Below are 22303 nucleotides of genomic sequence, written 5' to 3' on the forward strand. Positions count from 1 at the left end.
TTGTATAACTTTTATAATACGGACGAAAAAAGCATAAAAGTTATTTCTAAAAGAAGAGAGAAGCATCTGGGTTTAATTCTTTACAATCCCCCAGAGTAAGAAGCAGAAGGCCCCACAAAAGAAGCAAAAAAATTCAGGAGCACTGTTCTAGGAAAGATTTAGGAGTTGAACACTGGCCATTCCCACAGATTAGAGAATCCAGGAAGCGATGTGGAACAGCTTATAGATATACACATCCAGAGAGTAAGATTTCTTTTTAAAAATTTCAGGGCCACATATTCTTTTCGCTTCTCTCTGAGACATGACTATATAATCTGGAGGCATCTATAGCTCTCCTGTTGGGGGGGGGCGCTGGTGCTGGGAGTAGGGGGGACAGGCAAATCCTGAACTGGGGTGGGCTGCTAGGGGTAGTAAAGCCCAGTGATGGAGGACACAGCCTGGGTCAATCTGTTGCCGGTATTCAGAGCCTGGCTTGCACATCTTACCATCAGTGCAACCTTGGGTGAGCTGCCAAACCTCTCTGTGCTTCATTTTCATCCTGAGGATAATAATAGGGTTTACCTCATTTGAATCAGGTATGGTAAGACACGCAGACCGTTTTGAAGGAAGAAGTTTATATTCATTGATTCCTAAAAACGGGGCAAATTGTACCATGGGGGACCACATGCAGAAGCACCAGGGTCGGGCAAAGGCAGAGGGAGTGAGGGGAAAACATGGGCAAGAGCCTTTACTGCGACCGCCCCAGGAAGGAATGGTTGAGGCTGAGGAAGCAGGCTAAGCAAGTTTAGGATCAGCTGATTGAATCATATCATCATATCAGCTCACTCTGGGGCATTAGGTGCTGTCTCTAGTTGTCTAGTCCCTGGCGCTGGGGTGATTAGGTCAGGGGGATAGTGCCCCAGATAAGATCCTAAGATCCTATGAGATTTGGGTAAGGAGGTAGTTGGGTTCTGCATTGGCTGGTTTGCATATGAAAAGTGCACTTGTAAGGGATTAATGAGCTCTGGGAAGGATAATTGTGTAAAGTGCAAGCAAAATACTATTTTAAAGGAAATCAGAGGAAACATTCATTCCGATTAGAGAAAGAACTTCCTCTGCCCTTTAACGCCCTTCTAGCTGGGCTAAGAGTCGCACTGGCACCTGACAGATTAACAGGAGAAAATTAAATTTAATTTCATACATATGGGGAATCTACACAGACATGGAAATTCCAAAGACAGGCAAAATGAGGTTCATTCGTCTTCCTGAACTAAAGGAAGGGAGTAGGGGTGTGGGACTTCAAAGGGAAGGAATGCAGTTCACAGGAAGATGATAAGAGTAAATGTTTGGTAAACAAATGTTTGCAGGGGCGGTGGAGGGGGCAGGGGTGGGGGGGACACTCAGGCCGCTCAGAAACAATGGGACACACAGGACTTTGACCAAACAGGCCTTGCTAGGTTCCTCCCTGTCTAGCACACCTGGTTCACATCATAATGGAGTTATCTATGGTGACAGCTCTCTTCCTGGACCAGGTCCTCCATCTAAATATTTTTTAGGCAATTGAAAGGGAGGTAAAGAGCTTTTCCTGAATCTGCTAGGTTTTGATTGCTTTTAACTCAAAAATAATCTTCGTGCTAAAGTGGCGCATGTTGGAGTGGCCTGCACTTGGCCCCTCCAGGAGCATCTGGGAAGTTTCCCTTGAAGAATGGGAGGGGCTGTGACTTACACTATTTGGAGGGAAAGGGAGAGAGAGGAAATGGGAACGCGGCGATATGTAAAACTTACACCAAGTGTAGGCTGATGTGATTGGACAGGTGACATGTGAAGGTCTGGAGCGAGGGCAGGGAGAGAGGGGTAGTTGGACCCGAAGCTGAGAGTGTAGCTATGGGCTATGGTAGCTGCTATGTGAGGCTTCTATTTGGCAGGTGGAATTTGGGCGTTCCTTACACGTGCTGGTGGATCCTTGATGTCTTGGTAGCCTGGGAGTGGCTTGTTCTGGCGCTGCCTGTGCTAATGGGCAACTCTGATAAAGTCCCCAGTTCCCCCTGGTTCTTGACTTTCTCCCTGTAGTAGAATCATAATCCCTGCCTCCCTCACCATGCCCCACGGTTTTAATGAGGTGCAGTGGGGCGTGGGGATGCAAATGTGCAGTGATGGGAGCGAAGCGTTGCCAGGGCACAGGAGGCAAAGGTGCTTCCCCTCAGAGCCACGGGGCTGGCTGTGGTCTGAAGGGGGCCGTTGCCAGAACTCCCATGGCTTTCTGACCTTATTTGTGACTCATGGGATGATGACGAGTGGATCTCCAGGAGGACTTTCCACAGTCCTCAGCTCCTTGTCTCCCTAACACCGGCATCTTCGCCCCGCGCCCACTACAGGGGACTGGGCACTGCCAGGCCCTCCCTGCAGACATGGAACGCATCTCTCCAAGTTAGATCATCCCTCCTGGGCAGCTCTGGGCAGTTACCTGGTCCTTCTTTGATGGTGAGGTGCCATGAACTGAACACAGTCAGCCTAAGCCTCTGTACCTGATGAAAGATTACAGGGTTAGCTCCCACCTGCTGGTCCTGGTTTTGCTTCTGGGGCCCCATGTCCCAAGACTACTTCCTCTCCTGTGAAACATACCTGGGGTCCTCTTAAGCCAGTGTTTCCTCTCTCTGAATTATGGAAGGGCCGAAGCACATGACCTAAGTATTTATCTCTTGCTGTAGTCCTCACTGTAGAATTCTTAGAGGTAGGCTGCACTGGGGTATGGTGACCACAATTGTGAGAATTTTAATTTTTTATGTAGCAAATGCTCCCGCGGTACTTAGTAGGTGCCATCCATTCAATCTCCATAACACTTCTGTGAGCTAGGTAGTAGTTTCCCCATTGTATAGCGAGGACACACAGAGAAGCACAGAGAAGTCAAGTATTTTCCTGAGGGTGCACAGCTAGTAGGTATCAGAATGAGGATTCAAATCCAACTTGTCTGGCCTAGCGTCTGTGCTCCCCACTACCCTGCTGTCCAGTCCTCCCTCACCTGATGACAGGCCGCTCAGCCCCTCTCCTGTTTGCCACAAAGAGCTGTGTGCCTCCCCTCTGTGCTAAGAGCAGACTAGTCTCAGCCCCCGGCATCCCTCAGGGAGAGAAGCCTAGAAAAGGGACGTCGCCAGGACATCTTTGGCATCGGGACTGCTGCCTGAAGCTGCTGCTTGCAGAAGGCACAGCTCAGCTAAGGGCCCTGCGTGAGGGCTGTTGAAGGAGACTTTGGATGGAGGACATCGCACGTGGAAACGCACATGGGAACCCGGAGAGCGCACACAGGGCCCCTTCCACGAAGTACTCTAAAGCTCCGTGCTTCACCAGGTGCTCAGCCCCTGGAGCCACATCACCTTCTCATTCAATAAACATGTCCGTGAACTTGTAAATGTTTACTCTGGAGGAACCAAATTAGAACGAGCTACAATTCCTGCCCTTGAAAAGTTTGTAACCTACCTGGGGTTAGGGAAGTGTCTGGAAAGGTTGAGAAGAATGTCTAGATAATGAGCCCACCTTGGAAGGCGAGAACCACAGAGGCTGCTTCGGTACAGATGTTGCATAAAGGAGGTGGGAACTGGTCCGGGCCCTGGGGAATGAGCAGTACAGAGGTGGGGAGAATGAGGAGAATGTGCTGGATGCCCTCTGTTCGCCCTGACCACTGCTGCCCTCTCTCCCTGTGATCCCCTCGGCCCCAGGAGGCCAACCCCATACAGACTGCACCCACAGGCTCAGCTTCGGGCTGCAGGGTGGGCTTGCCTAATAGGAGACACCAGAAAGAGAGTAGAAGACCAGAAGATAGTGAGGTCAGGTATTTATTCCTCCTGGTCCTGTGGCTGTGGTTTGGCTCTAAGACCCTTTACTGAAGACACAGCTCCAAACAGGTGACCCTCTCAGCTTGGCCATTCTCTCTGGTCCTGTCAACCACTCCCTCCCCAGCCCTTCAAGCTGGAGTGGGAAGTGTCTTTTCCTCTGCTGCCAGCCCGAAGTACTAGGTTATCTGTTGTCCGTTCCTCTGAGCTCTGCTCAGAGCTCATCTCTGAGATGATCTTTTTTAAAACTGTGCTCAAATTAAGTTTGAATGCGCTCTGGTTCCTGCCAGGAAGTCTACTGAAAAACAAAACAAAACAAAACATGTCAGAGATCTGAAAAGTGGATGGGCAGAACAGGTAGGAATTCACGGACCTGTCGGCTGAAGTGCAAGGTGGGAGAAGACGGGGTCGGGGTGCAGAATGTGAACGAAGGAGTGGTGAGCTCGCCGGACGTTCTGTAGATCCCTATAACCTGCATCCCTCCCTGTCTTCCAGGACAGTCCTGCCTGCCGCCCCTCACCGCCCAGCACCCCCTCGGCCAGGGCCTCCAGCCAGAGGACAGGAATGGAAACGTGTGGAGGCTGGCGCCTTGTCGGCTGTCTGGCCGTGCTCTCCCTGCTCCTGTCCCTGAGCCTGGCGCAGTACGAGGGCTGGCCCCACTACCCCGAGTACTTTCAGCAGCCGGCCCCCGAGTACCACCGGCCACAGGTGCCCTCCGACGTCGTCAAGATCCAGCTCCGCCTGGCGGGCCAGAAGAGGAAGCACAGCGAGGGGCGGGTGGAGGTGTACTACAACGGCCAGTGGGGCACCGTGTGTGACGACGACTTCTCCATCCACGCGGCCCACGTCGTCTGCCGGGAGTTGGGATACGTGGAGGCCAAGTCCTGGACGGCCAGCTCCTCCTACGGCAAAGGGGAAGGTAAACGCTCTGTGCTTTGGAGCTGAGTGCTAGCGTCCCTGGAAACCCCAGGAAGAGTCCCTTGCACAGATAACCTGGTACAGTAGGATGCAGTTACCGTCAAGTGTGAATTCCTGGTAATACCCCTGCTGGAAAGCCTCCTACGTCTGTGCAGGAAGGTGGGAGCAGACAGGCTCTGGGAAAGGGCACAGTGACCAACCAGCCTGCTTTGGACTTTCCTGGTTTTCACGCGTGAAACCTGGTATCCAGGAAATGCCTCCTTGTGGCCAAAGCAGAGCGGTTGGTGACCCTAGATAAGGGCTGATGTCAGGCTGTACCCACAGCTCCGTGGGCCCTGCCTGGGGCTGCATCAGCCAGGGAAGGTGATGCCTGTCTCCCAGTCACCAAAGGCTGCCTACAGGCTGGCGTTCCCTGCATCTCCCCACCATGCTGCTCACGTAGCGTTCCCATTGTTAACACTAATATGCTGTTCTGAGAGTGTCCATGATGGGAACAGAGTTGCTTTGGGTGTTTCACTTTGGTTGGCCCACTCTTTCTTCCCTCGTCAAGTGCAAATCAAAATATTTTAGGGGAAAAAAAAGGATGTTTTGGTAAAAAAAAAAAAGCTTTGAGGGAAAGCAGGTGTTGGAGTTCAGAACCCTGAGCTCAGTCCATGGAGGGGGGAGCTAACCCATAATGTTCTCAGCTAAAGTCTGGGCTAGAGTCTAGGACTCTGACATTGGGAAGCCTCCCAACGATTGTATATATAGTCAGGTTTGGTAGTCATTGAAATAGATCATTATTATGGTCCTTTCAGCCCTTGCTTTCTGTTATTCTTGCAATGATCGGAAAAAGGAAACCCATCTCCTGTGTATCTCACCTCCGTGCAATTGAGTATGTTCCGTGGGAGTAGTCAGACCAAGAGACCACAGGTTGAGTGAACTGTTCTCCGAAGCTGACTCTGGGTTCCCTAGCAGTGACAAGATTAAAGCAGCAAAGATGAGGGGCGCCTGGGCGGCTCAGTTGGTTAAGCTTCCGACTTCGGCTCAGGTCACGATCTTGCAGTTTGTGATTTCAAGCCCCGTGTTGGGCTCTGTGCTGACAGCTCAGAGCCTGGAGCCTGCTTCAGATTCTGTGTCTCCCTCTCTCTCTGACCCTCCCCTGCGCTGTCTCTCTCTGACTCTCAAAAATAAATTTAAATTTTTTTAAAAAAATTAAAAAAATAAATAAACATTAAAAACAAAAAATTTAAAGTAGCGAAGAAGAATTGGCAAATGCTGTCTCCTTTTCAAACCTCTGGACATGTCTCCATACTTGTACGTCTCCATGTATTCTGCCGGCTGAGTAATCCAGGGATAACGTCACATTTGTGTTTTCACTCCCAGACTCTCAAACTTAGGTATTTTATAACAAATACTTTCCAATAGTTGTGGGGGCTTTACAGTGACAACTTTATTTTACTTCTACCCAGACTTAAGGTTTACCTGTCATCGGATTAGATGGGTGTGGTTTTTTTTCCCCAGCCCCAGTTGGCCTGCCCAGAAGTGAGCATGGCATGGCCAGGGAGGTGGGTTAACCTGGCTCAGACTTTGCCATCCAAGGAGGATGAAGGGAAAAGAGTGAAAGAGAGCAGAGGGAATATGTGAAGGAGCAATTGAAACCACCGTGCCTGGGATCCGGGCTGGGTGAATAGGATGGTGCTACTTGGGGGACTTGGGTGGAAGGCTGCTGGGGTCATGGTCAGGGTAGAGATTGCAATACGAGAAGGAGTGTGCTAGAGACATCTTTGGGGATGGATGGGGATGTGGAAGGAGCTGCTTCTGCTTCAGCAGAAGGGCTGAAATGGACATTGGGGAGGGGTGCCATTGTTGGTAATGACAAGGTCTAAGCTGCAACCATGGGAGAGTGGCTGACATAGGGCAGAAGAAAGGCATTTGGGAGAGAAGCTATAGTAACAAGAGGCCAAAGAGTCCTGGAAGGGTCATCTGTGTGGATATTGAAACCAGAAGGGCTCAGGAAAGGAGAAGTATCAATAAGAAAGGGTGAAACAGAGGCACCTGGGTAGCTCAGTCGGTTAAGCATCTGGCTCTTGATTTCTGCTCAGGTCATGATCTCCTTGTTCGTGAGATCAAGGCCCACATCGGGCTCTGTGCTGACAGAGATCTGAGCCTTCTTGGGATTCTCTTTCTTCCCTCTCTCTCTGCTCCTCCCCTGCTCATGCACATGTGCTCTCCTCTGACTTTCTCAAAATAAATAAATAAACATTAAAAAAAGTAACCATAGTCCATACCTGGATGGCTGCACTATGGAGTATAGAAAGAAAGAAAGAAGTAAGGAAGGGAGGGAGGGAGGGAGGGAGGAAGGAAAGAAAAAGAAAGAAAGAAAGAAAGAAAGAAAGAAAGAAAGATGTTAAAAAAAATTATAATCTCTCATGTCTCCCAACCTTGGGGCTTATGTTGTCTATATAAAGTGGCACTAGGTTTTTACATCCTGAGAGATCTTTTAAATATAAAGGTATTTGAATATCTTCAGCATCCATCTCAGATTCTTAGCACTGGGGACGTGGTGGGCACTCAGTGAATATTAGCCGGTTGATTCATTTTGATTTAGGAGAATACTAAAAACAGGTGACAAGCAGTCATTGGCATAGAGACCAGAGGATGTGCCCAGTGCCCAGGGGTGTGCTCCCATGAAGGAGTTTAGCCTACAAGTCGGCTCTGTGCGTGAATTGGGAACCCTCAACGGAGCACTTACCAGGCCATCCCCCCAGGAGCACTCACTGTCCCCTGCTCCTGATGAGCAGACACCAGTAATGAAGCCCTGGGATGCATCTAGCCCCTCCCAGGCTTTCCAGTCTGGACTGTCAACAAGTCTTTTCTCTTAATGTGTCTTTGAGCTCAGGGAACTCATGGACCCTTTCAGAAGTTTCTAGAGGGGCAGCTGCTCTATTTCCCATCCTCTGGATGGGTGTCACAGTCACCTTTGCTGGTCTTCAGGCCTGGGACAAGATCGGATCCCTCCAATGCCCTCGCCCCCACCCCAGTGTTCAGATCAGAGTGACAAAGCCAGCAGATGACCGCGGTGGGGCCCCAGAAATTCTAACTTGAACAGTTGCCCTGATAGCAGCAGGGAATCCTCTGGCATTCAGAAAGAGTTTCATTTGGGATCTCTGTCTTCCAAATGGCCTGTTAATGGGTTTATACATCTCCTCTCCTTTTGTCAGGAGAAACACGTCTTAGAGTGAATGAATGGACAGAGCCAAATGACGTTTTGCTACCGATCAATTGTCTGGCTTTTTATGTCCAAAGTTAGAGCCCCATCTGTGGTCCAAGTGCTCATTTCCTAGCAGCTCTGAGATGGTGTCCTCTGAACTGTGCCAGAACTACCCTGCATCCCAGCAGGTAGAACCAGGGCCAGCTGCTTTGGGATCAGAAAAAATACTGTCATCGAATCAGGCCAAATTAGTATATCATGCCTGGTGATGCTGTGATTAGTGTAGTGTATCATGCCTGGTGATGGCTATGGAGAAATTTACACTTCTACCATCTACGAAGAAATAACTGGTGAGAACATGCGAAGGGTAGGATTACTGACAGTGAGCTAAAGCTACTCAAGAAAGCAGCCACTTGGGTTGCTCAGTTAGTTGAGCATCTGACTTCAGCTCAGGTCATGATCTCATAGTTTGTGAGTTCGAGCCGGGCAGCAAGCTTTCTGCTGTCAGCGTAGAGCCCACTTTAAATTTTCTGTCCCCTTTTCTCTGCTCCTCCCTTGCTCATGCTGTCTCTCTCTCTCTCTTTCTCTCTCTCTCTCTCTCTCTCAAAAATGAAAAGGAAACAAGAAAGCAGCTCTTGGGGTCAGCTCTTTGGGGGAGGTTAGTTCCCTTAGCATGCCAGGGATCTCATTTCAAATGTTTCTTATCAAAAAGTAAAGCAGGTCCTGGAGGGTCTGCTCTGCAGCTCCCGGTGCTTCCTTTGGCTGCACACTGTCCTGCTTCCCACCCCTTTATCTGGGGTGGTTTCTCCTGTTACAGTTGGAATAAGGGCCCTGCTCCTTTTCACCATCTCTGTCTCTTCAGCAGCTTTGCCACCGAATTTCCAAAGAAGAGGCCCCACTTCAAACACAGAGGGTCTTTTCCGTTGCTAGTACTTAGCAAGACAAACATTGGTTTGTTGCTGAAGCAGCAACCGATTAGGGAGCATATGTTTCCGTGGAGTTTGACGGCTGGGAAGCGAGGCCAAATTGAGAAACCAGTTGGAAAACCTCAGCCCAGATGTTTTCAATAAGCTTGTTGTTCTCCACAATGTGTCTGCGGCGCTCTGGTTCAAGCCTGGACCAGCCATCCGTCACAGCGAACGCGGTTCGGAAGGCCCCCCGGAGTCAGGGACTGGCCCCGTGTCCTCTCTGACCTTGAAGAACCTCAGATTCTCCTCAGTTTTCTTGTCTCTACAATGGGAGTGTTTTTATCTGTGTTTTCCTTTCATTGTGAAAACAATGGGATTCCCTGTTTTTCTGATTTACTGGAAGGAGGAAGGGAAGGGGGGCTGGACACCTACTGAGCACATACATTATCTCATCAAATCTCCATGGTGACCTGTTTGTTGGGGATTCTTGTTTTCACTTTAGAAATGGGAAACAGGTTTGGTTAAGTAGTTGGCCAAGTTATGTGGTGCCCAAGCCCAAGGCAGAGAGATTGAGCCCAGGTTATCTGGCTGCATTATACTATAGAGCCCTGCCTGAAGCCATGAGGGAAAGGAGACATTTGATTTTGTTTCCTTTCATTTTGTAGTGGTACTTATGAAAATCACTATTTGAAAACCCTTTAGCACTTAAAAAAATCTTATTTTTGTGATAAAATACTCATCAAAATATGCCGTCTGCTCCACTTTTAAGGGTACAATTCAGTAGTGTTAGTACCTTCATATGGTTGTACGACCAACCTCCGGAATGCTTTTTATCTTGCAGTACTGAAACTCAGTCCCCATTCAACAACCACTCCTCATGCTCCCCTCTCCCAGCCCATGGCAACCTCCATTCTACTGTCTGTCTTTATGAACTTGACCTTAAGTACCTCATCTAAGTGGAATCATCTAGTTTCTATCATTTTGTGACTGGCTTATTTCACTTAGCATAATGTCCTGAAGGTCCATCCGTGTTGCCAAGCCTGTGTTAGAATTTCCTTCCTTTTTAATGCTGAGTAATAGTCCAGCGGAAGTATCCACCACAGTTTGTCCATATGGACACTTGAGTTGCTCCCAGCTTCTGACTATTGTGAATAATGCTGTATTGCACGTGAGTGTGCAAATATCTCTTGGACACCCTGCTTTCAGCTCTTTTGGGTATAATCCCTGAAGTGGGGATTGCTGGATTGCGTGGTAATCCCATTTTTATTTTTTAAATATTTATTTATTGAAGTATAGCCAACACACAGTGTTCCATTAGTTTTGGGTGTACAACATGGGAATTGGAAAAATGTCTACATTATGCTGTGCTCACCAGGAGTGTAGTTACTGCCACCTGTCGCCATGTAGTGCTATTACAATACCATTGACTATATTCCCTATTGTGCCTTTCATCTCATGACTTTTTCATTCTATAACTGGAAGCCTGTACCTCCCATTTTTAATTTCTTAAGAAACCGCCATACTGTTTTCCATAGTGATGCACCGTTTTACATTTTTCCCAACTGCTAGGGAAACAAGGGTCCCAGCTTCTCCACCGCTTTGCCAACATGTGTTATTTTCTGTCCTTTTGGTAGTAGCCATTCTAATGGGTCTGAGGTGAGGTTTCGTTGTGACAAACCCTCTAGTACTTTGCATGCTGAATTCTCTACTTAGTGCAAAGCAGGTAGAGACACGGAGCTGAGCAGAATTCCACAGGGCCCCTCAGGCGGATTGTTCGACTGCAGCCCAGCCCTGCCTTCACCTGACTTCTGGAACATGAGGTGGCGGCTCTATGGGTTAGTCTGGTGGAGCTGTCTTGGAGTCATTGGCTAGGAAACATCAGAAAGTGAGAAGAGCATTCACTGGACCAGGTTCTAGGTTTGGGGAGTGGCCTTGCAGAATGAGCCACCCTCTCTGAGCCAAAGCTCTATGTCTGAGAAGTGGGAATAACAATGTCTTGAGGCACCAAGAGTCAGGGGAGGTGATGTGTATGAAAATGCCAGAAAAACTCCACAGCCTCAGTTGTAGGATAGCTTACATTTTCCCCAAAGGGTCGGAAGTCAGCCTCTGCTGCAGATGGAACGTGAGTCTGGCTTGTGCCATAGTCAGTATAACTAAAACCACCATCATCATCATTGTTACCAAGCTTGAATAACTACGGGCCAGTGATAAACTAGGCATGTGCCATGTATTATCTCTAATCTGTACACATAGCCCTGCGGTTGAAGTATCTAACGAGAGGGGATTTGACCAAGGTCATATAGCTGAGTGGCTCTGCCAGCATTAATCCAGCTTAGTATCCAACATCTCTGCCCTTTCTACTATATCACGCGACTTCTGGGCTCAGATCTGGTTTCTGTTCATTTCACATTCAGTCTACCACATCCCCAAATCATATCAGCTGCCTACTCCAGAAATGGAATCCAGATGGTCTAGAACCATACTCAATATATTAAACATACCAAAAATCGACGGATGGCCACAATAACTGCCAAAATTAGAGACAAATTCTCTTCCTGTGTATGACGTTGGTGCCCCCAAAGACTCAAACCTACTTTGACACAGTGCTTGGTCTCTCTCTTCTCTGCTTCCTTCAGGGCCCATCTGGTTGGATAATATCTACTGCACGGGCAAAGAGGCCACCCTCGCAGCCTGCTCCTCCAATGGCTGGGGTGTCACCGACTGCAAGCACACAGAAGACGTGGGCGTGGTATGCAGTGACAAAAGGATTCCTGGCTTTAAGTTTGACAATTCGTTGGTCAACCACATAGAGGCAAGTCTCATGCTCTTGATGACTCCCTCACACGAATACTTTCCTTCTTCCATGAAACTCCCTTCTTGCCTACTGATTCCAAGAAAAGCATGTGAGCACGGAAGAGGGCACCCAAGCCAACCTGGTTTGGTGCAGGGCAGTTGAGGGGAGGGTTTCTGGGGAAGAGGATATTGTCAGTGGTAAAAGGGTATTCCAGACACAAAGAATGACTTGGGTAAAGGCACTGAGGCACTGATGCGTGAACTGGAGATAAGTAGGTGAGTACTGCCCAAGAGTAGTGTGAAATGAAGCTACAAAGGGCATCATGAAAGCCTTCCTGTGCTCTGCCCAGGAGCTTGCCCTTTGGGCTGGGAAAATGTACTAGTTACCAATTGCCATGTAACAAATTACTCCCCAAATTTTGCAGCTTCAAACAACAGACCTTATTAGCTTACTTCGTTTCTGAGGGTCAGGAATCCAGGAGCAGCTTAGCTGGTTGACTCTGATCCAGATTCTCTCATGAAGTCATCAGGGGCTAGGGTGACCTCTCCCAAGCTGACTCAGGCAGCTGTTGGCCAGCTTTAGTTTCTTTCTGGCTGTCAGCTGTAGCCCTCTGGTCCTCTGTACACAGCCTCTCTATAGGCTTAAGACGTGGCGGTTGCCCTTTTCCAGAGCGAGGGATTGATTCAAAAGGGAAAGACAGAAAGAGAACAAAAAATGGAAGCTACAGCCTTCCATAACCTAATCTTGGGAGCAGTACACCATCATTTCTGCTATATTCTGTTGGTCACACAGACCAATGTACACCGTCTGGGAGAAAATTACCCAAGGGTGTGACTGCAGAAGGTGAAGACTATCAGGGGCCATCTTGGAGGTTGGCTACCAAAGAACCATTGTTTTCAAAACTAGCTGGAGGTCAGAATCCTTTTAAAATGCAGATACTGAGGCCTCACCCCAGACCCCCTGAATCAGAATCTCCCACTAGGGGAGGAGACTCGTTTTTAAAGCTCTCTCAGATTATTCTGTTGTAACTAGCCTGACCCTAGTCAGCATTTGGAAAAGGCAAAGGGCTTGTGACCCTTCTACGCTTACGGCTAAATTTCAGAGTTAGCTTTTCAATAAGTTCTCCACCCAAACACCAAAATCAATAAATGTTTATGGCACTGTCTGTATGTACAAGGTGTGTGGGGCTTAGGACAGGCCGAGTGAGCGGCCTTCTCAGGGACGTGGTGGAGGTCACCCGCAGAGCACTATGGGATCTGTCATGAACCCGGGCCCAGGATCCTTCACTGTGTTTTAGCCTCCAGCTGACCCCAGAACCAGCGCTGAAGAAAGGCAACTTGAAATTGCCCTATTTGGGCTCCGGAGGAAGTTCTACCCAGACTGTGGTCTTTACATTTTCCTCTCATGAGTCATCCCATTCTTCTCTTTTGTCATATGTTCCTAGAGCACACTGAGTATGCTGGGAATGGCAAGAGGATTTCCAGCTTTCTCTCAGCTGGCAGGATCAGACCACTTCTAGCTGACCCTCTTCACTTGCTGCTGTTTTATCTGGGGGGAAAGTAGAAGCGATTGTTGAGAAGTAGACGTGCTTTAGTGTTCCAGTTATTGATGGCAAATTTGCTTTACCGTAAAGTCTATGATATGGAGGATGGGCTTGTCCAGCCTAATTTCACACTTTCTCTCTCCACTCCTTATAACCTCATACAGAAAAATTAACATGCACTTATGTCTATCTCATCTTTCTAATGTATCCTGGAGGGTAAGGGATATAGCTAATTCACCATTGTATCCAGTAGAAATAGTGTCAGGAACCTGATGGGAACAGTGTCTCCAACCCCCCAATTTTCTTCTTCCTAGGAATGCATACTGAGATTGTGATACCCCAAAGTGAAGAATCTCCCAGGATAAAATATCAAAGTAATAATAAGCACATAGAAGCAAACCATTCCTTCATAGCATCTTAATAGATGCTTAATAGAAATATGAGCTTATTGATAAGCTTTATTTTTATTTTGTTAACATTTATTCATTTTTGAGAAGTATGAGCTTAATAGAAATATGAGCTTATTTATAACATCTTTATTTTATTTATCACATCTATACTTTACTTTTATTTTTTTAACATTTATTCATTTTTAATAGAGAAAGATAGAGCATGAGTAGGGGAGGGGCAGAGAGAGAGGGAGACAGAGAATCTGAAGCAGGCTCCAGGCTCTGAGCTGTCAGCATAGAGCCCGATGCGGGGCTCGAACCCAGGAGCCATGAGATCATGACCTGAGCCAGTCAGACACTTAACCGACTGAGCCACCCAGGTGCCCCTATAACATCTTTAATGGGCTTCTGTTTAGCCTAGAACCTCAGAATAATACATTTGGATTGCCAAATGAAGATCAAGTCATTGATGGCTTGAATAAAAAGAAGGTTAGCCAAAGTGTCAGTAGATTTTAGGTTGGGGAATGAAAAGACTCATCTGCCATTAGAAAAGAATGATTCTGGAAAAAGTTTATGTGAGTGGCATTTCAACAGAGAGGTGTCTGTTGAAACTGCCTCACAGAGCAAGCAGAAACTTGACTGGGTAGAATAGGCAGAGAAGTGTCCCCTAAAATATATTAGGGAGTACTTTGTTTATTCTGGAAGAGCGAAGAGTCCATCAGAAAAGCTTAGTACCTACCTTTATTCTGGACATCCGTTGGGTGCCTGGTGCACACACAGCATGGTCTGCGATACCATTAGGGAAAGAAAACATGGCCCTTGTCCTCCTGCCCTTACAACCTGAGAAGATGAGATGCATACCTTTAAAAAGCTGGAGGATCATTTCGAGGCAAGGAACCTAGATCCTAAATAAGTTCACCGTAACCTAGAGAGGACTACCTGGGGGGGACGACTTCCACAGCATCCACATCTGCCGTCTTCCTAGAAGGCCTCCCTCTTGCTGTCGTACAATCAGGCTGGTTACCATGAGCCAGACTGGGAGCTTTCTTGTCCAGCCACAGACACCAAGGAGACTTTCACCTGATGAGCAGTCCCCTGTAACCTCTTCCTTTTGATACCAGCCTAACTTAGGACATGAAAGGGCCCACGTCTCAAGATATCTGAGAAGAACCTCTGAGAGTTGCCACTCCATCTAAGACTTTGGAGCTAGAGTTCATGTTTACTGTCAGAGCTGGCCTGATGGGTAGGGAGCCACCCAGACCACCTACAGGGGATATTTGTGGGATGCTGAGAAGTTTCTCCAAAATACCTCATGTAATAGCCTATGTCAGTAGCTGAAGTCATGGAATCATTCCTCTTGGCTAAAGAAATGTCCCCTATGAAACATCTGTGGATGAAAGGAAGAGATGTAGGCTGGTGGACATGCAGTTAGGTGAGGTCACAGTGTGATGACTAACGGTGCCCGTGAACACGGTGGATGGTTTCTAACAGTATTCCCTGGGGCCTACCTCCTGCCTCTCCTACAGCAGAAATTTGCATGGAGATTAAAATGCACGCTGATAAAAGGTACAGGGGACACAAAACTAGGAGGGACTGCTGGAATGTGACATGATTGAATGAGATTCAGTGAAACCTCAGTAAGTTGAGATAAAAGGCTCAAACTGTAATATACTCGGGATGAAAATGAGATCCTATATCAAGGTTCATGGGAAAAAATCCTCCACAGAGTGAAAGCCAAGGGGGGGGGGATGACTGAAAAGCATTGATTATATCTTTAAAATCCCTGAAGGGGATTGGCCGACCAAAAGCTCAGTCTAAGCCAAAGCATGATATGCTGGTAAAAAAAGCTGGTAAAAAAAGAAAAGAAAAAAGTAAATGTACACTGATGCACTGATGGAATTCTTCCCTCAAACTCTGTTGTTTTGGATCAAGAACTGAGTGCAGGGTTCAGTTCTGGGGGCATCCCTTAGCCAGGTCACCCAGAGGACAGACCAGCAGGATGTAGGCAGGTCTGGAAACTGTATCATATGAGGAAGTGAAGAGACTATGTCAAGAAAAGAGAGGAGGGGGGACCTGTAGGCTATCTTTAAATATTTGAAATGTTACCATGGAGAAGATGTTTGATTTCTTCTAACCCAGAACCAAGATGGATGAGAAGGTAATGGATGGCTGTAGATTTCAGCTCAGGGTGAAAGCTATAACCTGTAAGGCTACTACACCCACAGTGGATGGGGCTACCCTATTAGTAGCAAGCTCCTGTCACTAGAATCATTCAGCAGGAATGGAATGACCTCCTGCCAGGAATGTTGCAGCCAGATTCCTACATTGGGAAGGAAGCAGGATGAGGTGATTGCCAAGTTCTAAGATCCCTTGTTAACTCTGCATTTATGAAAATACGCCCAGGGGCGCCTGGGTGGCTCAGCTGGTTGGGAGTCTGACTTTGGCTCAGGTCACGATATCACAGTTCATGGGTTCGAGCCCCGTGTCGGGCTTTCTGCTGACAGTTAGCACAGAGCCTGGAATCTGTTTCAGATTCTGTGTTCCCTCTCGCTCTGACCGTCCCCTGCTCATGCTGTCTCTCTCTCTCTCTCAGAAATAAATAAAACATTTTAAAAAATTAAAAAAAGAAAATACACCCAACCCATGCTGGGGGTGCCCACAGCTAGCTGTTGGCAGTGGACACCATTGTGTGCATTGGCATGTCTCTCTCTCTCTCTCTCTCTCTCATACACACACACACACACACACACACACACACACACACACACACACAGAAGGGATGCTGGCTGGTGTATGTGCTATGTGCTCCGGCTCTCTCCCTGCCTCTTCTCTGGTCCTCCACAAGCTTGACCTTGAAAGCAAGAGCAGATTTTCTGCCCTCAGTCTTCCACATTAAAGTGTGAGTGCCTAAGGCCCTCCCTTGACTTCCCCAGTTTGGGGTCCATAAATTCAAACGTGGCCAAGAGTAGAGTGTGGTCATTGTGATATGTCTGTTAAAGCTTTGTCTACGTCTTATGACCCCCGGTGTAAATGACTGGCCTAATGAACCCAATGAGGACACCTTTCCCCCTTCCCACTTCATCTCCTTCCACCCTGCTGTGAAGGGTGTGGCTGGGCTCTACAGCATCCATCCTCATTGACTCCTGGAGACTAGGAACAGATCATTGGAAATGGCCCTCAAAGGCTTGTGCCTTCTCTGGAGCATACTGGAATTCCCCCAAGCAAAGAGTGGAAGAAAACTGAGCATCAGTCTAGACCAAGTTCATCCCACTTTGGGATGCCAGAGGCATGAGTCACTAAGCCCAGGGACCTGGCTGATGAATTTCACTCAATGAGCTAACTGTGCTTCCCCATGAACTCCTACATCTGCTTGGGGCATCCTCAGGGGCTCTTTGATGCTTCATGAATTCCCTTCTCAAGAAGGGAAGAAGCCTACCTCCTTTATATGAATGACCCCACCCAGAGAGAGTTCACAGGTTTGGACCCTGAGCTACCTATTGGCCAGCAGCCAGAACACTGGGCAAGTCCATTTTCTTTATTAAGATGAGCTGCTTGAATTCAGTCCCTTCCAGCTATGACAGTCTGTGATCCAGAGCAGTGACGGTGTCTCCATCAAAATGACACCGCATTACACTCCTCATTTACAAGGTAGTTTTAAATTTCTGTAGAGGGGAAAATAATCAGATGATTTCTGCAAAAGTACTTAGCAGACTGTAAAGTGCTACGGTAGTTTAGCCTGGCAACTGATTCACCAGCCTTGGTTCATTGCATCCAGAAAATTCACCAGGCAGAGTCTCGGTTCTCCGGTCTGCTAACACAGACCATACTGTCACATCGTGCCCTGTGGCCTGTTTCAGACCCTGGAGTTGAAGTTGACACCCTTGACTTCTGGTCTGGCGGAGCCTGAGAACCGCAGCTGCGTGTCTGGAGTGACTGACCCTTCCTGGTGGCTCTGGAAACCTCTCTGTAAAACAGCACTCTCACAAGGCAAAGGGGTCTGAGGCTGGTCCTCAAAGCCTTCTCAAAGAGAGGCAAGCAGGAGCAAATCATGAAATGCAACATACTGTTGGTTCTGAGCAAATGGATCTGTTTTAAACCTAGGGGCACCTGGGTGGCTCAGGCGGTTGCAAGCGTCCAACTTCGGCTCAGGTCATGATCTCATGGTTCATGAGCCCCATGGGGTTCTCAGAGCCCCATGTTGGGCTCTGTGCTGACAGCTCAGAGCCTGAAGCCTCCTCTGGATTCTGTGTCTCCCCCTCTCTCTGCCCCTCCCATGCTCATGCTCTGTCTCTCAATAATTAAAAAAAAAAAAAAAAAGTTAAAAAAATTACACCTAGAAAACAGAGCCCCAACTAACCTCCCAGGATTTCAGAAGCTCTTAAATCGAGAGGCTTCGTTTCCGGTCTGTGGCAGTGGACAAGTTGGAAAAAACATTAGATAAGAAGAGATTACAAATCCAGATGCCACCCTGAGGACAGCTCTCTACACTGGCTGTTTTGCACATTGCTAAGTCATGTGCTCATAGAAGGGCTCAAGGCTGGGGCCGTGTGCTGTGAGATCAGGGAATGTACAGCTTGTTTCCTTTCCTTCACCTCCCCACACCACCTTCTTACCTGCCCATTTTTCAAAGGCTCTTTTGCAAAGGCAGTTAGGTTACCAGAACTGATTGGAACCCCCCAGGCTGTGAGATTTAGGTGTGGCCTAGCCCTCAGGTGGCCCCCAAACCTCAGTTTCTCCTTGCGACAGCAGGCAGCCCCGAGGTCTGGAGAGAGGCCAACAGAGGGATGAGGAGGACAGGGCTAAGAGAATCTGGTACCCCGACCCTCCACGCTCCCACATCCTCTGGCAGGGCGCTGCAACCTGAAAAAGCTCTTTCTTCCCTTAACCACAGGAGCGGAGGCTGTTGCGCATTCTTAAGATTCCAGGAGTCCAGGTTTTTATTAGTCACCTTCAGCTGCCAACATGCTTCAAGGTTTGCCTCTCAGCCGCAGCCTTATCTCAGCTGCATCTGGGGCCTCTAGGAAGGTCTGAGAACTTTCTAGCCAAAAGTTTTCCCCCTACCTCCCCCTCCCCCTCCACCTAAATGCACTGGGTGATTTAGGAAAGAAAGGGGGACTGTTCCCATCTCTGTGCAGTGTCAGAGGCGGTGGTCTCTCCTAGCCCAAATTTAGTCGTGCTTCCCCAATAGCCACAGGGGGGCTGGGTGGCGTCCTTCTGTGGCAGGAGAAATGGTGGCCACACTGTCCAGCGAGGGAGTAAAGAGCCCTGGTGAAAGCCCACAGCCTCTGAATCCCTAGCCTTCCCGCGCTGTTGAGCTGAGCCATCGGATAGAGCTGTCCTGGGTTTGTCTCATAGCTCACAGGGAGTTTGTACAAGAGGATGTAGGTATAAGATCCTGTGCGGTGTTACCATTCCATGATTCTATTTATTGAGTCTCTATGTGGTCAGGGCTTACCGCCACCAGCAGGAGCACAGGAGAAGTCATTCCAGGGTGACCTATTTTCCCAATGAAAAGTAGGTCATAGCATCTGGAAAGCAAAAGGGCATTTATGCGGATAACAGAACGAAATATTTGAAGTTATGCACATCCTGACAAACTGGGAACCATGTCCCTGGCCAGGGCGGTCTTCACACAACTCTTTGAAAAGTATAAATACCGTTATAATGCTTTGCGAGGTGAAATACGTGAACAGGTAGCATTACACTTACTTGTTAGGTGAAATAAATCAGAAGCAGTATAATTGACCTTAGATGAAGGAAATGAATGGACAGCACACACTCAAACTTTGAACAGAGGAAATTGGGTGGAAAATTTGTGGCAGTTTGGAAAGGGAGAGAATATGGAAGATTTTGTATGGAAGGGATGCTATTTGGAAGAAGTGGGCAGGATAAAGACTCTCTTTGCCCTGCTTGGGGCATCATTCTGTAGGGGGTGAGGGGGCCACTGATGTGACTAGGGTGGGGATGCTGGTGTCCAGTCCAGCTCTGCGGTGCACCGGAGTGGTTCAGATGAGACTTCAACCGTGTCAGAGGGGTCAGTGCCAAGGAATCCTCCCACTCCATTCCCAGGAGGCTGTTGTTAAGGCAGCTGCTGTTAAGGATGCCGTGTCTGGTCGTGCATTCATTTGATACATTTTAATTGAGCACCTGGCACTGGGAATAAAGAGATTGAAGAAGTAGACAGCCTTGGCTTCCTGGAGATTACGTCCAGTAGTGGAGAAAGACAATTTCACAGATCGTTACTTTGTTACCACGGTGATGATTACTCTGAGGAGCAGTAGGTACCCCAGCTGGGAGTCCGGCCCAGGACTTGGCTGGTCTGCGGCCTCAGCTCCCCTGCTGGGTCGGAGGGACGGATTGCTGGGACAGGTGTCCTGCCAGCTTCCTGCAGACAGACAGCAGGGCTCGCTTGTTCTCCAAAGAAGCAGTCTCTGTTACCTACCCCAGTGCTTTCAGGTTGGAAAATGAAACACAGAGCGTTCGATTTTCCAGAAGCCTTGCAAGGCTCTTGATTTATAGAAGGAGGACCCAGACAGACTGCAGGTTTTTCCCTCTGGTGGCTCAGAATGACCTCAGCTGTCCACACCACCCACCCCGACTGGTGTCCATCCCATCGAGCAGAAGTCACTGCAACGCTTTCTCTCTTCCCTTTCATCCATCTGACCCGGCTGGAAGTCGCCAGATAGAGAATGTTACCTCTTACTTAGCATCTTACTCTGTGAATTCCTGATTTGATCAAAAGGAGATCATTAAAGAGTAGCCAGACTCTACTAATACAACTTGCCTCATACCGTTTACAGATGGTACCCACTTAGCTACCCCACACGTCTACCCCAACCAGACGTGTGCTGACAGTCAGATCAGCTTTTCATTCAGCTCAGTAACTTCCCTAGCATCGGATTTTGAGAGGAAAGTGAGGGTGTTAATAGCGCAGACAAGGGAGCGCGTGGATAAAGTTCAGACCTTCCGCATGTCTGTAAGTCACACAGGTATGAAGAGAAGCAAGTACTGCCTAGTTGTTTATTTTCCATCAAACAAAGAATAAAGGGAGTCTTGATTAAATTTTCAGTTTGAGAGCTCAACGTTCAGCTACGTTGAACTCCTACAATTGGATTTTTAGAAATCATTATTGGTTCATTCCAAAAATATTTGAGGACCCACTATGTGTCATGTCTGGCACTAGGGCCATGGGGAATACAAAAATGAGTAAGGCCCGGTTCTGCCGTTGAGAGACTCACAATTCAAGGAGGTGGAAAAACATATGCAAAGATAAATAATACTAGTTAGGGTAAGATAGGGTAAGTCAAGGACTAATTGGCTGGCTCAGAAAGCAGATGCTGGGGGAATAAACAAGACATCAAATCTCTGTGTACCAGATGTTTAGGGAAGGGGGCTTCGTGGAGGAGATGGTGGTGTTTCTTTCGTCCTCTGTCATGAGTGACAGCAGACAGCTGTCTGGTTGGCCTGTGTGTCCCAGGCGCTCCCTCAGTGCCTGGGGTGTAGCAGCTCTCCACAGTCAGTTTTCAGATGCATGGATGAGATCCCTGAGGTCTGCAGGACTCTGACAGAGAGAGAGAAGGAAGAGGGAATTGCAGGGAGGTTCTGTGCCAGGCTTTAAGGAGCGATATCCGTGGCAGTGAGAGAACGTTTCTGGCTGGGAAAAGGGAAGGGAGAGGGTGGTGTGGATCAGATCAGGGCGCCGAAGGCCTGGGGAGCCATGGGAAGGTTTGGAGCAAGATGTGGACACGCAGTGGGCAAGGTGGATGAGTGTGCTGGTGGCATGTGAGGTGGACCGGGGCAGCGATTCCCCCCGTGTGGGGGAGACGCTCAGCCTGTGTGAAACGATGGGATTATAGTGCCTTCTTTCACTTCCACGGCTCTCCATGCCACCTGGAGATGGAAGGTGGGGGTGGGGCGGCGATGGAAGGCCAGAAAAGGCATTGCCATGTGGCTGCAGGTGTGAGGAGGGGAAGGTGCGGAAGACAAGTGAGGCTTGTGTTCCGCGAGCTGTAAGGGCAGGAGCCTGACTCGGAGGGCAGAGGAAAGGTTGAGGGTATCTTGGATGTGTTGGGTGTGAGGTGCTGAGGAAGGTGCCAGGCTGGGGGTTGGGAAGATGAATCTCTATCTTGTTTTTTCTTAAGACATTATTATTGTTATTATTATTATTATTATATTTTTGAGAGAGAGTGCGAGTTAGCAAGGACAGAGAGAGAATCTCAAGAGGGGCAGAGAGAGAGGGAGAGAGAGTGTGGAGCCCAAAGTGGGGTCTGTACTCACCCAGAGGGGGGCTCGTGCTCACCATATGTGGGGCTCAAACTCACAAACGGCGAGACCATGACCTGAGCCAAGGCCAGATACTGAACCGACTGAGCCATCCAGGTGCCCCTGGAAGGCCAGTTTTTTTTTTTTTAATATTTTATTTATTTCTAAGAGAGAGAGAGAGACAGCATGAGCAGGGGAGGGTCAGAGAGAGAGGGAGACACAGAATCTGAAGCAGGCTCCAAGCTAGCTGTCAGCATGGAGCCCGATGCGGGGCTCGAACCCACGAACTGTGAGATCATGACCCGAGCCGAAGTCGGACGCTCAACTGACTGAGCCACCCAGGCGCCCCTGGAAGGCCAGTTTTTGAAACAGCTGAAAAAAGCCAGCCGACGGCTGCGAGAGCAAGATGCAGGAACCCGCTAGCAGTGCAGGGACAGGTCTTGCCAAGTGAGCCAAGGTTGTGTGCCGTTAGCCAGCCGTGCGTTGTGGT

General features: G+C 48.5%; 1 protein-coding gene across 3 annotated transcripts in view; it reads left to right on the forward strand.

Moving 5' to 3' along the window:
• Positions 1-22303, forward strand: part of LOXL2 (lysyl oxidase like 2) — a 94598-nt gene that overhangs the window by 24132 nt on the left and 48163 nt on the right. For all 3 annotated transcript variants that reach the window (XM_039243769.1, XM_039243771.1, XM_039243770.1), the window contains exons 2-3: positions 4302-4725; positions 11462-11637. In XM_039243769.1, the coding sequence (XP_039099700.1) occupies positions 4371-4725; positions 11462-11637 (531 nt within the window). In that variant the 5' untranslated portion in view covers positions 4302-4370. The remainder of the gene's footprint in view (positions 1-4301; positions 4726-11461; positions 11638-22303) is intronic.

This window comes from Hyaena hyaena, unplaced genomic scaffold (assembly GCF_003009895.1).
Source record: "Hyaena hyaena isolate Hyena2069 unplaced genomic scaffold, ASM300989v1 scaffold_230, whole genome shotgun sequence".
Lineage (NCBI taxonomy): Eukaryota > Metazoa > Chordata > Mammalia > Carnivora > Hyaenidae > Hyaena > Hyaena hyaena.